Genomic DNA, 19,433 nt, shown 5'->3' on the forward strand with positions numbered 1-19,433 from the left:
GTGACACAGGGCTCTGCAGTTCCAAACCACGCGCACACACAGCCCTCTGAACCTCTGGGGTGCAGGGTGAAATGATTTCACGAGACTAAAAGGCTCTTATGTCATCTTTGAGGTGTCAAGGAGGTTTGTGTCCTCCCATGGAGGAAAATTAAGTTATTCTATTCATTCTCGCATAATTGAATGGAAAAGAGAGGATGAGAGCTGTGAATTAATTAGGTTGAATTCATTAAGAGTTGAATTTCCTTAAGTAAATAATGGTGTTTGCACATGTAACACTAATGAGACCTCTTGACGCCACAGCTCATGTTCTCATTCTGTCGGGTTTTTCCATTCCCGCTAATGGAATCAATTATTTTGATTATGACATTTAGTCAAGGGACCTCCTGCTGATTTCCCCAGGAGGTGGAGCTGTAAGAAAGAGTGATACAAACACACACTTAAAATAGCAACAGTATATGCTCATTTACAGTGCCTTTAGAAAGTATTCACTCCCCTTGACTTATTTGACCTATTTTGTTGTTACAGCCTGAATTTAAAATGGATTAAATTGAAGGGGAAAAAAATTGTCCCTGACCCACACGCTATCCCATAATGTCAAAGTGGTATTATGTTTTGGGGAATTTTTACAAATGTAATAAAAATGAGAAGCTGTAATGTCTTGAGTCAGTCCGTATTCAAAACCTTTGTTATGGCAAGCCTAAATAAGTTCAGGAATAAAGATTTCCTTAATAAGTTGCATGGAATTACTGTGTGTAATAATAGTGTTTAACATACTCATGAAAAAATTAACTAATCTCTGTACCCCACATACAATTATCTGTAAGGTCCTTCAGTCGAGCAGTGAATTTCAAACACAGCTTCAACCACAACGACCAGGGGGGTTTTCCAATGCCTCGCAAAGAAGGGCACCTATTGGTAGATGGGGAAAAATTACAAAAAAGCAGACCTTGAATATCCCTTTGAGCATGGTGAAGTTATTAATTACACTTTGGGTGTATTGATACACCATCCAGTCACAACAAAGATACAGGTGTCCTTCTTAACTCAGTTGCCGGAGAGGAAGGAAACCGATCAGGAATTTCACCTAAAGACCAATCGTTACTTAAAAAGAGTTTAATGGCTGTGATAGGAGTAAACTGAGGATGGATCAACAACATTGTAGTTACTGCACAATACTTGCCTAATTTACAGAGTGAAAGGAAAGCCTGTATAGTTAAAATATTCCAAAACATGCATCCTGTTGCAACAAAAGTAACAATTGTGACAAAGCAATTAACTTTTTGTCCTGAATACAAAGTGTTATGTTTGGGGCAAATCCAATACAGAGTTTAATTTTTTTCCTTAAATCTACTTGAAAATCCAGAACATGGTTGTCTAGCAAAGATCAACAACCGAATTTTGGAAAGAATAATGGACAAATGCTGCACAATCCAGTTGTGGAAAGCTATTAGAGACTTAGCCAGCAATTACGGATGTGAGTCTTTCTGTGTAAGGTGCTAATACAAATATTGACTCAGGTTTGAGTACTTATTTCTGTATTACATTTTTTACATTTCAATAGATTTGCATTTTTTTTATATACATTTTCACTTTGTTATTATGGGGTATTGTGTGTAGATGGGTGAGAGGAAATCAATTGAATACATTTTGAATTCAGGCTGTAACACAACAAAATGTGGAATAAGTGAATAATACTTTCTCAAGGCACTGTATGTAAATCCTGCCATTCGAAACATAGCTACCCTCAGAATGCAACAGTGGTTACAAATGCAGGTGAAGGTGCTTGCATCCTTCTGAACAGTACGGTAAGCAAATGGTTCTTATCAACCTCACTAGTGGCTGGAGGTAATTATTGTGGAGCCCACAGGTGATCTTATCTCTCGTAACGTGTGATGACTTTATGAATCGATATTTATTTTCTGAATAAAAAGTCAGTTTCACACTCGATTACTCCTGTGGTAATGTCATCAGAAATTCAGCTGGGGGACAACAACCTAATAAAGTCAATGACTTTGCTTTAAGGTGTTTGGTTTTGATAATAAATGGGGTGGGTGTGGGTTATTTGACTCTCGGCCTATCTCGGTCTCAACCTCTCTTTTTGCATGTGGGTGGCTGTAGTGTTGTCACGATACCAGTATAACAATACCATATTTTACTAGTAAAAAAAAAACTAGACTAAACTCTATAGTCCTTTTATTACCTACTTTGTAAAATATTGTTTGCTATAGCTTGCTAAATAAACGGGACTCTGGGTGAAATTCAGTCCGCTTCATGTTTTGTTTCCTGTGCTTCCTTACTTCCTAAGTGACAACACTATGTGTGGGTGTGCATGTGTGTCTTATTGACGGTGTGTACGTTTGTATTGTTTGTACATTACTGGGCAGATGGGTGCACAGTCAGTCCTCAGTGCCACTCTGTGCATAGCACTTCCCAGTGGGCCCACATGGTTTAAAGTCTCTGCTGTCACAAAGCCATGGCACATCAAGGGAAGTCTCACTGTCTGTACTTCCCTATCTGAGCCAAAAACATGCACTGTACCAAGAACCGACAGAATGGCATACAGTGAAGCATCTGGTGTCCTCCATTACCCTGAACCATGATCTTATTATTGCCCCCACAATATATATTAATTGATTGAAGCTCAATGTTAAATTCAAATCTCCCTACCATCATATCTAAGCCAATATGACACACATCTCTATGACAATTTGCAAATGAACTTGATTGGAGGTGAACACACTCCTCGCCTCTCATCATGAGCCATCCGGCAGTTACCGACAACCACATACCAGATTTTTTTTAACAGGGTCATCAGCAATTTATGTTTAAGAGTATTTATTGTGCTGAACCTACACCAATCTAGACGTCAGATTAAAAAGAGACTATAGCATCCATAAAGTTCCCATTGGACTTTTAAAAAATGCCAGATTGACAAAATTTGTAGGTGCAACAGATTTTATTACATTTATATTTTATCGCTCTCGCATGCTAATTTATTTCCGCACCAACTATGTGCTTCCTTTTTGTAGCATTTCTGACCATGCTAACAGTTTTTAACCGAAACTCAGTTATAATATGGGGTTGATTGCTCGGCAACAACACAGCTGCTTGCATCATGCTGCCACTGCCAGTCATAAGATGTGTATGTGAACAAACCTAGGCTACTGTATATAGCTAGCTATATGGTGTTATTCATGCTGGGATTAATCAATAAATGCAGACTGATATTTTGATTAGCTACTACACCTACTCATTCAAGGGTTTTTCTTTACTTTTACAATTTTCTACATTGTAGAATAATAGGGAAGACATCAAAACAATGAAATAACACAAGGAATCATGTAGTAACCAAAAAAGTGTTTTATATTTGAGATTCTTCAAATAGCCTTGATGACAGCTTTGCGCACTCTTAGCATTCTCTCAACCAGCATCACCTGAAATGCTTTTCCAATGCTCTTGAAGGAGTTCCCACATATGCTGAGCACTTGTTGGCTGCTTTTTCTTAACTCTGCGGTCCAACTCATCCAACCCATCTCAATTGGGTTGAGGTTGGGTGATTGTGGAGGCCAGGTCATCTGATGCAGCACTCCATCACTCTCCTTTTTGGTCAAATAGCCCAGCCTGGAGGTGTGTTGGGTCAATGTCATGTTGAAAAACAAATGATAGTCCCACTCGGGGTGAACCAGATGGGATGCCGTATCGCTCAAGGGACACACCGGTCTAATGTTCATTGCTCATGTTTCTTAGCCCAAGCAAGTTTCTTCTTCTTATTTGTGTCCTTTAGTAATGGTTTCTTTGCAGAAATTCGACCATGAAGGCCTGATTCACCCATTCTCCACTGAATACTTGACGTTGAGATGTGTCTGCTACTTGAACTCTGTGAAGCATTTATTTGGGCTGCAATCTGAGGTGCAGTTATTGTAATGAACTTATCCTCTGCAGCAGAGGGAACTCTGGGACTTCCTGCCCTGTGGCGGTCCTCATGAGAGACAGTTTCATCATAGCGCTTGATGGCTTTTGTGACTGCACTTTAAGAAACTTTCAAAGTTCTTGAAATTTCCGGATTGACTGACCTTCATGTCTTAGTCAGTTTTCTTTGCTTATTTAAGCTGTTCTTGCCATAATATGGACTTGGTCTTTTACCAAATAGGCCTATCTTCTCTATAACACCCCTACCTTGTCATAACACAACTGATTTGCTCAAATGCATTAAAAAGGAAAGAAATTCCATAAATGAACTTGTAAAAAGTCACACCTGTTAATTGAATTGCGTTCCAGGTGACTTCCTCATGAAGCTGGTTGAGAAAATGCCAAGAGTGTGCAAAGATGTCATTAAGGTAAGGGGTGGCTACTTTGAAGAATCTCAAATATAACATATTTTGCTTTGTTTGAATACTTTTTTTTAGTCACTACATGTTTCCATGTGTGTTATTTCATAGTTTTGATGTCTTCACTATTATTCTACAATGTAGAAAATAGTAAAAATAAAGAAAACCCTGGAATGAGTAGGTGTGTCAACTTTTGACTGGTACTGTATATACGTGATGGGATGTATAGACATTATGGACATTATATGGATAGAATATGTAGTACATCTGAAGAATACGTAGGATATAATAGAATATGTACAGCAATAGCTGAATAGGATGACCTTAACTAGAATACAGTAAGTAAACATTATTCAAGTGACCAGTGTTGCGTTTAATAATGTGACTAGTGTTCCATGTCTATGTAAATAGGGCAGCAGGCTCTAAGCTGCATGGTTGTGTAACCGGGTGGTAGCCGGCTAGTGACTAAGTTCAGGGCAGGGTACGTGTCAACACACACAAATCATATGGTCCAGACGGCTTCAGCAGCAAGGCACTTCAGGCATGCGCATACCAGCTCGCATTACCATTCCAGAAGCTGTTCCAGCTATCACTGAACAGTGGGATAGTTCCAGACTTATGGAAGAAGTGGCTGAATGTCCCAGTACCTAAAAACAACAGGCCAAAAGAAAATAACGACTTACGCCCTGTAGCCCTGACATCTGTACCTAATGAAATGTTTTGAAAAAATAATTAAACATTCTCTCTGGTCTCTCATCCCAATTTAGATTCACACCAATTGGCTTACCATGCCTCCAGGGCTGTTGTATATTGAGTTATTGGTCATTCTGAACAACATCTACGAACATTTAGAAAAGGCAAATAGCCTAGTGAAAATTGTATTCATTGACTTCAGTAGCGAGATTATCATCCTACCCATCTACTGGTGGATAAGCTGGTGAATTTGGATGTCAACTCTCTACTGATCACGTGGATTAACAGTTTCCTTGTGAACCGTACTCAACAAGTGAAGTTTAACTCCACCATCTCTACATCTGGAATGGTGAATACAAGAGCCCCTCAAGGTTGTGTACTTTCACCGATACTGTACACAAACAATTGTCAAGCCTCTGACTCAGCCCACAAATTCTTTAAATATGCATATGACACTGCTGTTTTGGGTTTCCTTCACGCAGACCAAGCCTCTCTTCAAGGTTTTGACAGAGAACCTTTCAACAAATAAATGTTAAGAAAACAAAAGCGCTGGATTTTTTTTAAAACACAAACTGAACCATTTTAATGTCCACCACCATATCTTACAAATGTTCTATAAATCTGCTCTGCAGAGTGTGCTGTCCTTTGGTCTGATATTCATGTTTGTAAACGTGCGAGTGCAAGACCAAGTCAAACTTCAGCGCTTAATTAAGACGGCGGGAAGTATAACTGGTATAGATCAAGAATCAGCCACCAACCTGTGTACACAACTCATCTTCCTAAAACTTGAAAGCTTTTTTACAGGACAGTACTCATCCCCTTAACTCAAAACTCAGTCGCAGCAGCTGGACAAAGGGAAAGAGACTTCAAAAGAACATCAAAACAGTCTGTTTGTCCATCAAGTATACAGCACTTTAAATGGGTTGCTATAGCACTGTTAATTAATTATTTGATGTAGTTTCTGAATCTGGAGGCCGCTAGTGATTGCTATTTAACAGTCTGATGGCCTTGAGATAGAAACTGTTTTTCAGTCTCTCGGTCCAAGCTTTGTACTGACCTCACCTTCTGGACCTCATTTTCTGGCTCGGGTGGCTTAGATCAAACGGATTGCAATTTGTAACATGTCATACAAATTGTAAATGGTAAATATAATTTGAAATGGATGATGGACAACCACAAATGAATGCATACCATACGAAACATAACATACTAAATGGTTTATTTACGGATTTATGTACGGAATAATACGAAATGCTATAAGATCAGGTTGCAACCAGCCAGCAGCATGCTGTCAAAAGAAAAGAAAATGCTTGCTAACATCGTTATCTACTTGATCAACTGTTTTAGACTAGACTATTATATTTTCACCTAGCAAGAGAAATAAATGTGCAATCACTCTTGAGTGACTGAAACTTCTTAGATGTTGAGTCCCCTGTTTAGGGGACCTGCATGGTGCTGCTATCGGTTCCGACTGACAATTGGACACCGTACAGTCGTGGCCAAAAGTTTTGAGAAGGACACAAATATTAATTTTCACAAAGTTTGCTGCCTCAGGTTGTATGATGGCAATTTGCATATACTCCAGAATGTTATGAAGAGTGATCAGTTGAATTGCAATTAATTGCTAAGTCCCTCTTTGCCATGCAAATTAACTGAATCCCCCAAAAAACATTTCCACTGCATTTCAGCCCTGCCACAAAAGGACCAGCTGACATCATGTCAGTGATTCTCTCGTTAACACAGGTGTGAGTGTTGACAAGGACAAGGCTGGAGATTACTCTGTCATCAAATCAAATCAAATGTATTTATATAGCCCTTCGTACATCAGCTGATATCTCAAAGTGCTGTACAGAAACCCAGCCTAAAACCCCAAACAGCAAGCAATGCAGGTGTAGAGGCACGGTGGCTAGGAAAAACTCCCTAGAAAGGCCAAAACCTAGGAAGAAACCTAGAGAGGAAACCGGCTATGTGGGGTGGCCAGTCCTCTTCTGGCTGTGCCGGGTGGAGATTATAACAGAACATGGCCAAGATGTTCAAATGTTCATAAATGACCAGCATGGTCGAATAATAATGAGGCAGAACAATTGAAACTGGAGCAGCAGCACGGTCAGGTGGACTGGGGACAGCAAGGAGTCATCATGTCAGGTAGTCATGTTGATTGAGTTCGAATAACAGACTGGAAGCTTCAAAAGGAGGGTGGTGCTTGGAATCATTGTTCTTCCTCTGTCAACGTGCCGTCATCATTGCTTTGCACAAAAAGGGCTTCACAGGCAAGGATATTGCTGCCAGTAAGATTGCACCTAAATCAACCATTTATCAGATCATCAAGAACTTCAAGGAGAGCGATTCAATTGTTGTGAAGAAGGCTTCAGGGCACCCAAGAAAGTCCAGCAAGTGCCAGGACCGTTTCCTAAAGTTGATTCAGCTGCGGGATCGGGGCACCACCAGTACAGAGCTTGCTCAGGAATGGCTGCAGGCAGGTGTGAGTGCATCTGCACGCACAGTGAGGTGAATACTTTTGGAGGATGGCCTGGTTTCAAGAAGGGCAGCAAAGAAGCCACTTCTCTCCAGGAAAAACATCAGGGACAGACTGATATTCTGCAAAAGGTCCAGGGATTGTACTGCTCAGGACTGGGGTAAAGTCATATTTTCATTTTCCCGATTGTTTGGGGCATCCGGAAAAAAGCTTGTCCGGAGAAGACAAGGTGGGCTCTACCATCTGTCTTCTGTCATGCCAACAGTAAAGCATCCTGAGACCATTCATGTGTGGGGTTGTTTCTCAGCCAAGGGAGTCCATGGCCAGGAAACCCCCCAGACCTTGATCCCATTGAGAACTTGTGGTCAATCCTCAGAGGCGGGTGGACAAACAAAACGCCACAAATTCTGACAAACTCCAAGTATTGATTATGCAAGAATGGGCTGCCATCAGTCAGGATTTTGCCCAGAAGTTAATTGACACCATGCCAGGGCAGATTGCAGAGGTCTTGAAAAAGGAGGGTCAATACTGCAGATATTGACTCTTTGCATCAACTTCATGTAATTGTCAATAAAAGCCTTTGACACTTATGAAATGCTTGTAATTATACTTCAGTATTCCATAGTAACATCTGACAAAAATATCTAAAGACACTGAAATTAATATTTGTGTCATTTTCTAAACTCCTTCTCCTGTCTTGTCATTTTAGTCCACGTGTGCTGATAAACAGTGCCAAACTAACAACTCTGCCATCCACACCTGTGCGAAGCGAGCCACAATAACGATTTAAAATAAAATCAAAGGTTATTAGTCACATGAGCCAAATACAACAGGTGGAGTAGACCTTACAGTGAAATGCTTAGTTACGAGTCCCTAAGCAACAATGCAGTTAAAAAAAAAATATGAATAAGAAATAAAAGTAAGGAGTAAATAAAGAGCAGCAGTAAAATAACAATAGCGAGACTACATACGGGGGGGTGTACCGGTTAGTTGAGGTAATTGAGGTAATATGTAAAAGTAGGTAGAGTTATTAAAGTGACTGTGCATAGATAATAACAGAGTAGCAGCAGTTTAAAATAGTAATTTGATGTAGCCATTTGATTAGATGTTCAGGAGTCTTATGGCTTGGGGGTAGAAGCTGTTTAGAAGCCTCTTGGACCTAGACTTGGTGCTCTGATACCGCTTGCCGTGTGGTATCAGAGAGAACAGAATATGATTAGGGTGGCTAGAGTCTTTGACCATTTTTTTAGGGCCTTTCTCTGACACCGCCTGGTATAGAGGTCCTGGATGGCAGGAAGCTTGGCCCTGGTGATGTACTGGGCCGTATGCACTACCCTCTGCTCGGCCTCCGACCACAAGGCACTACAGTTGCCACACCAGGCAGTGATGCAACCCATCAGGATGCTCTCAACAGGTTTTTAGAAATGTTTGCAAATGTAATAAAAATAAACTGAAATATTAAATTTACATAAGTATTCAGACCCTTTACTCAGTACTTTGGCAGCGATTACAGCCTCGTCTTGGGTACGACGTTATAAGCTTGTCGCACTTGTATTTGTGCAGTTTCTCCCATTTCCTCTTTGCAGATCCTCTCAAGGTCAGTGAGGTTGGATGAGGAGCGTCACAGCACAGCTATTTTCAGGTCTCTCCAGAGATGTTCGATCAGGTTCAAGTCTGTGCTCTGGCGGGGGTACTCAAGGACATTCAGAGACTTGTCCCGAAGCCCAAGTCTGAGGTCCTGAGCGCTCTGGAGCAGGTTTTCATCAAGGATCTCTATGTACTTTGCTCCATTCAGCTTTCCCTCGATCCTGACTAGTCTCCCAGTCCCTGCCGCTGAAAAACATCCCCACAGCAGAGTTCAATCTTGGTTTCATCAGACCAGAGAATCTTGTTTCTCATGGTCTGAGAGTTTTTAGGTGCCTTTTGGCAAACTCCAAGCGGGCTCTCATGTGCCTTTTACTGAGGAGTGGCTCCCGTCTGGCCACTCTACCATAAAGGCCTGATTGGTGGAGTGCTGCAGAGATGGTTGTCCTTCTGGAAGGTCCTCCCATCTCCCCAGAGGAACTCTGGAGCTCTGTCAGAGTGACCATCGGGTTCTTGGTCACCTCCCTGACCAAGGCCCTTCTTCCCCGATTGCTCTGTTTAGCCGGGCGGCCAGGTCTAGGAAAATAGATGTCTGGAGCTGAGTCCACTTTGTCAATCTGGTAATTGTGTTTTTGGCAGTGGTTGTTTGTGAGGCTTTTTGTAGTGAACTTATTTCACCCTTTCCAAATGGTCTGACATTGTTTTCGACCATGTATACACAGTTACATATTACAGTCACTGGTTCCTGTTGAGGTGATACCTTGAACCCTTGCAGTTATTGCCCTGTTGTGCGAATCCATTCTAACTGCTCAGTGACTGAATGTCTTCATACTATTTGTCAAAAGGCTGTAACTACAGTGAACAGAAATGTAAATGCAACATGCAACAATTTGAAAGATTTTACTGAGTTAAAGTTCATATAAGGAAATCAGCAAATTCATTAGGCCCTAATCTATGGATTTCACATGACTGGGAATACAGATATGCATCTGTTGGTCACAGATACCCTAAAAAAGGTAGGGGTGGATCAGAAAACCAGTCAGAATCTAGTGTGACCACCATTTGCCTCATGCAGTGTGACTTCTCCTTCGCATAGAGTTGATCAGGCGGTTGATTGTGGCCTGCGTGTGGAATATTGTCCCGCTTAGGGCTGTGGCGTTCACAAAATTTCGTTAGCTGGTGATTGTCAAGCAAATAACTTTCGGTCTCACGGTAATTTACCGTTAATTAACAAACAATTGAAGCAGCTCCTGGCTTCCACACAGCTTACAAGCCACTGATGCAGACCTTTGGAACATCTACATTTGAAAAAGTCTAATGAATCAATGTAATATAGTCTACACCTTCAGAAAAAATCCATTGTTTATTTTAGACAGGTTTAAAGATTTGTAATACCTTGTAAGGCTCAATGATGAGACTAATGATGATTTTTGTTTTCAGTCACTTGAAAGTCATGAGCTCTGTATTGTTTTTTTGTGCAGGCTGTACACAATTCATCAGTCACTCATTCACAATTTGACAAGCACTTGATATGCCTTGAAATTGACGGCGGCATCCCCTTTGTGGCCATAATGCACCTTTAAAAAATCCTTGCCTTTTGCCGCCAGTGGCCGTTATTTGGCCACTTTATTTGTGATACAAACCTTACTAAAACATATAGGCCTATGGGCTAGGCTACATGAGGTGTGCAACAATGATTAGAAAAAGTCGCCAAAAAAAAGGCATTGTCTCTTGCCTTACGCTGGGCATCATTTACAAGTGATAATATATTATTCACAAGTGATAGGCTAATATTGTCACCCATCAGACTATTCTTGATTTAATCATATATGTGTATATGTGACATTTGTTTTTGATTCAGAATGGACCATTATTGCACCTGTATCGGGGCAGGGGAAAAAATACTTGTCATCTATGTACTTAAATAGCGAATGGAGAACTGCTTTTCCCTTTTTTCATTTTCATGCCAGCCAGGTAGGCTATACTCCTGTTGTAAAGAGAAGCAATGTGCTTAATTTTAGGAAAGTTGAGAAATATATATAGTAGGCCTAGCCTATAGAAGGCTGATGGGTACTCTTTTTAATAGAGGCCATTACCCTGTTTTCTCCAGCAGTTGCATAGCCTATAGAAATGTTGCGCAACATGAGCTCATGGGCCCTCATGAGGTGTTTGATTTAGATTTTCGATTACATTTGCATTGATGTCAGCGTGATTAGAGGGACAGGAGAGTGCTGAGTACCAGGCAGTTAGCAAGTTTGGTAAGCCATCAGCAGCATCAGAGCTTGGAGAAGCCTAATTTACCGTGACTAAACGGTCACGTGAAATTTGACTGCCTTCATGTCTCGTGTCCGCCGGTGTGACGGTAATACAGTCACCGCAACAGCTGTAGTCCCACTCCTCTTCAATGGTTGTGAGAAGTTGCTGGATGTAGGCGGAAACTGGAACACGTTGTTGTACATGTCGATCCAGAGCATCCCAAATGTCTGAGTATGCAGACCATGAAAGAAGCCGCAGTGGGGGACTCGGTTCAAAATGTTGACATCAGCAAACCGCTCGCACACACGACGCCCTCTACCTGGTACAGTTGAAACCTGGGATTCATCCGTGAACAGCACTCTTCTCCAGTGTGCCAGTGGCCATCAAAGGTGAGCATTTGCCCCCCTGAAGTGAGTTACAACACTGAACCGCAGTCAGGTCAAGACCCTGGTGAGGACGATGAGCACACAAATGAGCTTCCCTGAGACTGTTTCTGACAATTTGTGAATAAATTCTTTGGTTGTGCAAACCCACAGTTTCATTAGCTGTCCAGGTGGCTGGTCTCAGACGATCCCGCAGGTGAAGAAGCTGGATCTGGAGTTCCTGGGCTGGCATGGTTACACGTGGTCTGCGGTTGTGAGGGCAGTTGGATGTATTGCCAAATTCTCTAGAACAACATTGGGGGCGGTTTATGGTAGGGAAATTAACATAAAATGATCTGGCAACAGCTCTGGTGCACATTTCTGCAGTCAGTATGCCAATTTGGAAGCTCCCTCAACTTGAGACATCTGTGGCATTGTCTTGTGTGACAAAACTGCACATTTTAGAGTGGCCTTTTATTGTCCCCAGCACAAGGTGCCCTTGTGTAATGATCATGCTGTTTAATCAGCATCTTGATATGCCACACCTGTCAGATGGCTGTATTATCTTGGCAAAAGTGAAATGCTCACTAACAGGGATGTAAACAGATTTTGCTCACTAACAGGGATGTAAACAAATTTGTGAACAGAATTTGAGATAAATAAGCTTTTTGTGCATATAGACTATTTCTGGGATCTTTTATTTCAGCTCATGGGACCAAAACTTTACATCTTGCGTTTTTATATTTTTGTTCAGTGTGTATATATAATTAATTGATCATAATACCTGTCCTCTGATTAGTAGCGTTTTATTTCCTCCACAGAGTCGGCGGGACTCTCTCCCCCTGGCCAACCCCAGCTATGCATTGCGTCGGCGTTTCTCAGGGACGGTGCTGCTGCCCCCGCTGTCCCGGCGCCACTCCACCTACGCCCAGGACAACCGCAGGCTTCTACACCTGGAAGCTCTCTATAGGAAGGCCCTGGCTGGCGTAGAGGCCACGAGCCTGGAAACCATCAACGACTGCAAGTCAGTGGAGCAGCTTGTTAATCTTTCAACTATCTCTCTCTAATTCTCTCTCTCTCACACACTTTGTTTTTTTGTCTCATTTACTGTCAACACTCACTCAAGTGAGCTGCCTCTCTTTATTTCTCACTCTGTCCCTCGAGTGCTCACAATCTCTTGTTTCTCTCCCTCTTTTTCTCCCCTCCATGTGCTCAACAAGCCATGAGAGGTCCACAGTGTGATTCATTGAGAAGGCTACTGTGTGATATTGATGTCTTATGCTGGGGTTTGAATTTACTCCACACTTCAGGAAAATATGATGTAATCTCAGAAGGACAGACTGTCAACTGACTTTTGGTTTTCGAATCTATCTATTCTTGCAGCCAAGCCTGAGGGAGCAGAGTCTGAATAACTTTTGTGGATGTGTGTGGGCGTGGCTGGTGTCTGTTTGTCCCCAGATGTCTGTGTGTTTATGCACTCACTCACACAGCGTCTTCCCATCACGCCTGCCTGCCCCTACTTCTCTAAGTACGTGCTCATCGACCTTCATGTTCTTGGCTGCGCTTTAATCTCTCTGAATCCCGCATCTCTCTAGGCCCAGAGGGGGTTAAGAAAAGCCTTCTGTCTGACGACTGCTACCTAACTCACTCTCTCCCAGCCTCGGGTCAGTGGAGCTCACTGCTTTAGTGTGTCTGTGTTCGTGTATCCACATTTAGTTTTGGCCGGGCACTACATCTAGCCTCTCAATCAACACACTGTGTCTGTGCTTGAGCTGATGGTTCTACAGTCTGCTTCTCGGCATCACAGAGGCCAGATGGCAGGAAAAGATGCAGGATTCTGTATGGCGGGCTGTTTTTGAAATGACGGGTAATTACTGGAATGGTGGGAAGAAATGGGGGAGGGGGAGAGTCTTGGATGGTTGTTTCTCTCTCCATGTCCATTTATGTCTCATGTCTTTCTCCCTTTCTCTGTTTATGTCTGACATTTTTCTTCTTCCTCTGTCCTCTGTGTTCTCTTTTTTTTAGTTGTCTCATCTCTATACCTTTCTTTTATACACTCTCGGCATGTTTTGCTGTTGGCCTTCCATGGAAAATAACCCAAATTTGGTGTCAAATGAAAGCTATGAGTCTATTTTTTTAGATATTAAGGCATATAGAACATTTTCAACCATTTCCATCCTAAAATTAGGAATAAGCAGAAGCTTTGATTTCTAGTCAAACAAATGGAAAAACAGGTCTTAGAAAACATCCACCAGCAAAAGTCTTAAAAATATTAGAAATGCCTCAAAACACAATAATGTTGAAGACCCTCGCCAACTAATATCAACATTTATATTAACTTATTTGCCTTCAGTAAGTTTAAGAAATATTGCCTCGTCTTATTATTCTGTTACAACAAACCCACATACTGTATCTTTAAAATATTTTCTAATTTCTCTCCCTTATGAGGAGGGAGGATAATAAAAGTTCACAGAAGTAAAGGTAGACCTACGGTTATAGTGTTTTAACTGATAACAATTTGGTTTATGGTTCATTAAGTGACTTTAAAACCTGTCATGACAGAAAAATCCCTAACAGAGAAAGACTGCAACTGAATTGGCTAAAATGGGAGATGATAGTAGTCACAAACTACAGTTGGGTCACCAGCTACTGTCTTCCCTTCCACTGGCATACTTATGTTCAGCTCATAGTTCTGAAAACAGTCTGGACAACCCCTCTCTCTCTCTCCGTCTCACTCTCCTACTCTCAATGTTTGCAATGCCAGGAAAAGGGCACAGTGACATGCACATAACTAGAGATAAAGGTAGAGAAAAGGATTCCTCTGTAATTCATTTGAAACGTTGTGCAATTATCCATGTCTTTTGGATACAGGATGCATTCGAAAGTCTATTACTTTCAAAGGTCTATTACTGTCAAAGGTCTATTACTGTTGAAGAACTATTACTGGATGTCAGGGCTATGGGGAGTGTTATTGCCTTTTATGGTTGAGCATTACAAGATGCAGGTAACTGCCAAAATAATGGAAACACTTCAGTAACTGCGGGATTCAAAATATATTGAAAGCAGGTGCTTCCACATGGGTGTGGTTCCTGAGGTAATTAAACAATTAACATCCCATCATGCTTAGGGTCATGTATAAAAATGCAGGGTATGCCATTTTTTTGGCTACCATGGCTAATCCCCCCCCATAGGATGACAATGCCCCCATCCACAGGGCATGAAGCTGCACTGAAGCTGTTCTGGTTTGTGGTGGCCCAACGCCCTATTAAGACACATTATGTTGGCGTTTTCTTTATTTTTGCAGTTACCCACAGGCCAACATTAGTTTCAGGATTTAATGAAATTAAAGAGAACATACTGCAAGTGCAATTGTATTCTAGCGATATTGGAGGGAAATTACAGTTCAATAAAAGCTGTTTATTATTTACAAAATGTACTATACTAATAATGAAGCACGTTTTTTTAAATATAAATATTTTATTACATTGACCTTGCACTCCTTGAGTGGCTGAATATATTTTGTAGTTCCTTTGAAATGATCTATATGGAGGTGATATTTTTGATAGCAGAGTTGGGCTGACTCATTTACAATTACCAGTAGCCAACATACAATTTGGTCACAGAAAATGTGAACGTGTCCAAAGTTTATAACAGAAATAAATAAAATTTTTGTTTCACAGAGGGATTAGTAATTTCCTGAATTCCCAGTCAATGTTGCTTACTCGGTAATGTGATGAATAGCCTATCTCGCGTCAGTCCCAACGGTTGGCTGGACTGCTTTATAAAACGCGCGCGGATGAGAGCACAACAACACACGCAGGGGAGTGAGAGTTCACCTATCTATAGATGCTCCTCTCTCTCCGACATGCTTTCGTTTGGAGAGCTTTCAGAAATTGACAAAAACGTTGTTTTATTCTATGCCTTGCTATAAGTACATACCTTGAGAGCGCGTGCGCGAGGATTTACACAAATGTTTGCGGACGGATGAATCTCTATGGATGAAAGGCAACGAAAGCAGAGAGGATCAAATTCATAGTTTCATATCATATTTTAAGAGTTGATATCATTCGTTTGTGGCTGTACTATTCACTGGGGTTATGTCGATATTGACGCAGAAGAACTTTCCATTTCGATTGTGAGGAAGCGTTTCCTCGTTTCAGCACCTCGGCTAGTGGACAGCACGCTCTGCCACCGCCAACAGCGCGCACATAATAAGTTTATATCGAAGAGCCTCCTGATGTTGGAGGGAACAACCGAACATATGGAGTGTACAGGTCTAAGTAGAGAAGGTGCTGGTTCCGCCAAGGCACCCAAACACTTGTGGCGACAACCAAGAACTCACATCCGATTCAAGCAGCGTTTTCACTCCGATACAGAGCCGTACCTGTCTCGCAACAGAACTATGGAGAAGCTGCGCCCTGGGCTGAAAAAAACACGAATGTCGTTGCCATCCTTATATAAACGGTAATTGTAATGCATCATTATTAGTTGTTTTAATTAGCCTACTTGCTCACCTTTTATAGATCTCCTTTTGTTAATAAATTTTTGTCACTTCCAAAGTTGACAATGTGAACAGAGGGATGAAAGTGCTCAATTGCAAAAAGCAGTGTTTCAACAAACAACTCCACTTAAGAATGTCAATATTGTCCCCACACTCGATTTTGTGCGAAGTAAAGTCAGGGTGCACTGATTTAGCCCTTGACACAGAAAGGTATTGAGCTTATGCTGATTGAAGTGTGTGCATAATTCCAGGAACCATTGATCTCTTTGTGTTTCAAGGGTTTTTGTGTTTCTCTCCATCCATCTTGTCTGTCTGTCCGGAGATCAATGGTAGGCTATTTACATTTTCGCAATGGGCTGAGACCAAGGAAAAACATGGAAAAGCACTTGAGTGGTAGTATGCAGCCTTTCTTTTTTCATTACTTAAATTTACACACACCACTCTGGGTTGCTGAGCATTTCCCCTGGAAAGACAGTGTGACTATGATAGGAGAGGTTTGGCCTAATAAAAGTGAGAGGATATTGTGAAGGGACCTTCCCCATCTCTGTGGTCTCTGAGAGACTGCAGACTGAGATGATAAGGTTGATCCTGAGGGAAATGTTTCCTGTTGTTTTGTTGCTTTTCATTAATGGTCTAGATATTGGGCTTATCAGTGTGAGAGGGTGTTGTGTTGTGGCTGAATCCATCAATCTTCTTCAAGCCATATGTAGGCTAAAATCATATGGTCACTTTAAGATAAGATCAGAAAATCATTAATCGTCCTCATCCTCAATTGACAATCAGTTTGAAGTGAGCTCTTCAACCCATTCAGCTGTGATGTCCTGTGACCTTCATGATCCTTGCTGTCTGGGCCGGCAACATTTTGTTCTGGAGTCAGTTATGGTTCATGACCGGGGCCTACTATTGTAACATCAGTGTTCACATCTCATTTCACCTCAGTAAACAGAGAGAGGTTATCCACTCTGGAGGCACACCGCCATGAAAGCTGTCTACTGACTGCCGCTGACTGTTGGGCATTGATGATATGGTAATGACATCACAGCATGCTTCAGGTTGGAGTAGAGAAGTGACTCACTTCCGGCATTCTGCCTCCCTGACGCCTCATATGTATGAACGAATGCGTCTCTCCTCTAATTGTCCCATGACATTTTATCCTACACTGATGACTCAGTTTGCATGGCCAAGGTAGAGAGAGGTAAATGTGACTGACTGTGGTGTGAGGGATACTTTTGACTTTGCTGATGAATACTGTCTTGTGTGTTATGATCTTTCATCACTCTTAGTAATGGGAACGGTCTATAGAATAGTATTTTGTTGAAGCTCTTTCCAATCAAAGACAGAGAAACAGGCTTATTGTACTGAGTGGCTGCGGGTCCGACTTCTTCTCTGGACCCCTCTCCCTGACATCAAAAGGTCCTGAAGCTTCTGCGCATGTACTTTACGCACAGCCTCTGCTCTACTGTATATCTGCTTTAAAAGGAGTAGAGAAGTGACTCACTTCTGGCATTCTGCCTCCCTGATGCCTCATATGTATGAACGAATGCGTCTCTCCTCTATATATAAATATTTTAGTGTAGGATTTTAATTAGCTATCTTGTTTCATTCTCTTTCCTCCTGTCTATGTTTATTTGTTGGTACTTTTTTTTAATTATGTGAAGCACTTTGTTAGTTTTATTGAAAAAAATGTATTACTACTCGTTAGGCTGCTCACTGAACAGGCTACTCAGGCTCCTCTATATATAAATATGTGCTCCTTTTAATAAAGTTAGATCAAAGCTGAATCAATGTCTGTAAGATCACATAATGATGGTATTCTACATAACAGAACCGAATATAATAGCATAGTGTAACGTTACTGTAAGACAAAAAATACCACCTAATTTCTTATGAGATTTTAGCATGATTGTGCGAGTATGTGGCCAAAACTCAACAGCTCACGCCACTATGCAAAATATGTGCTTTGATTGAAAGTAAACACAGGTATGCTACAGTTTTACACAATTCAAAATGATCTCACTGTAGGCTACAACGTTCAAAACAACACTGTGGGCTACTTTGAAAAAACATAGTATTACTCAAATGGTTGGCATGCAGATTGTTATGGCGGTGGCCTGGCGGTAGGTTTATGACAGTCATAAATACCCCCCCCCCCTTTTCCTCTCTCTACCCTACTGATGTTACATTTGCAAAACCCTTGGTTAACATAGAGATTCTGGGAACATCAGAAGGTGGGGGGAAATTAACTATATTCTGGTAATCCGACCAATTGAACATATGCGGTGGTACTTAATGAATATGATGTCAGTTCGGTTGTCATCTGAGACATTCTCATCAATGATAAGATAACAAACTCTACAGTGGAAAGTCTACACATCAGAGTTATCGGATTCACATGGAATTGTTGTTCAATTTAAATGTTTGAATATGAAATTATTTGTGATGGGATGAAATGTGATTTTAGCTTCTAAAATGTGAGATTTGGGTTTTTATAAGAAAGGGCTCTGCTCAATCAGTGGCCCGCCCCTGTGAAGGGACATGGGCTATACAACTTTTCAAACACGCCCTCCTCTCCCTTCCTATATAAAGCCTTGATGACAATATAACCTTCTGTTCCAAGGATGTGGGGACGACGGTCCGATGTCAGAATGGTTCAGATAATATCTACAGAACGAAGCCAACATCAGCGTGAGCTTTGGTTGCGAATGGTATGAACTTTGAATTCTTATTCACTACAGAAGTGATACCTCCTAGCCGTTGAGTTAGCAACAGCCGCTGCAAACGAGGGTTAGGAAGGAACAGACAGAGTATTCAGTCTATCACCCAACGACATTACTACAAAGTATCCAATTGACAACCAGAGACATTCTTCAAAGGACTTGGTTGGACAACACGGCCTTCCATCTACCACCAACCTACCGAAGCGCAGCTCAGAGTACATATTTATTGCATTTTCCTTTTCCAAATTGGTGGTAATTTAGAATGCATAAGATACTGTATTTACGATAGCACCGCTTCGCCCTTTGTTCCTCAGTCTTCCCACTCTTTCACTCAAACCCAGCCCCTTTTCTTTTGTGTAACCAGCTGTCATATCTGTTCCGCCCGCTAGGGATGTTTTCCTTTATGATGTAATTTGTAATCAAGTTATGATTTAATTATGTGTATGTGTAATTCTGTGTGATTAGTTAGGTATTTAGTAAATAAATAATTAAACCCAATTTTGTATTGCTGGTTCA

The 19,433-nt window shown here is 41.4% G+C and overlaps 1 protein-coding gene across 5 annotated transcripts in view; it reads left to right on the top strand.

The window, feature by feature from the left end:
• Positions 1–19,433, top strand: part of LOC112252129 (cAMP-specific 3',5'-cyclic phosphodiesterase 4C) — a 172,534-nt gene that overhangs the window by 13,444 nt on the left and 139,657 nt on the right. For 2 of the 5 annotated variants that reach the window (XM_042323023.1, XM_024423100.2), the window contains 2 exons: positions 4,279–4,337; positions 12,521–12,723. In XM_042323023.1, coding sequence (XP_042178957.1) covers positions 4,290–4,337; positions 12,521–12,723 — 251 coding nt within the window. In that variant the 5' untranslated portion in view covers positions 4,279–4,289. Of the gene's footprint in view, positions 1–4,278; positions 4,338–12,520; positions 12,724–14,919; positions 16,164–19,433 lie in introns of those variants that run through there. The other 3 variants (XM_024423099.2, XM_024423098.2, XM_024423101.2) reach the window with 3 other exon arrangements.

Source organism: Oncorhynchus tshawytscha, linkage group LG06, assembly GCF_018296145.1.
Source record: "Oncorhynchus tshawytscha isolate Ot180627B linkage group LG06, Otsh_v2.0, whole genome shotgun sequence".
NCBI classification, from domain to species: Eukaryota; Metazoa; Chordata; class Actinopteri; order Salmoniformes; family Salmonidae; genus Oncorhynchus; species Oncorhynchus tshawytscha.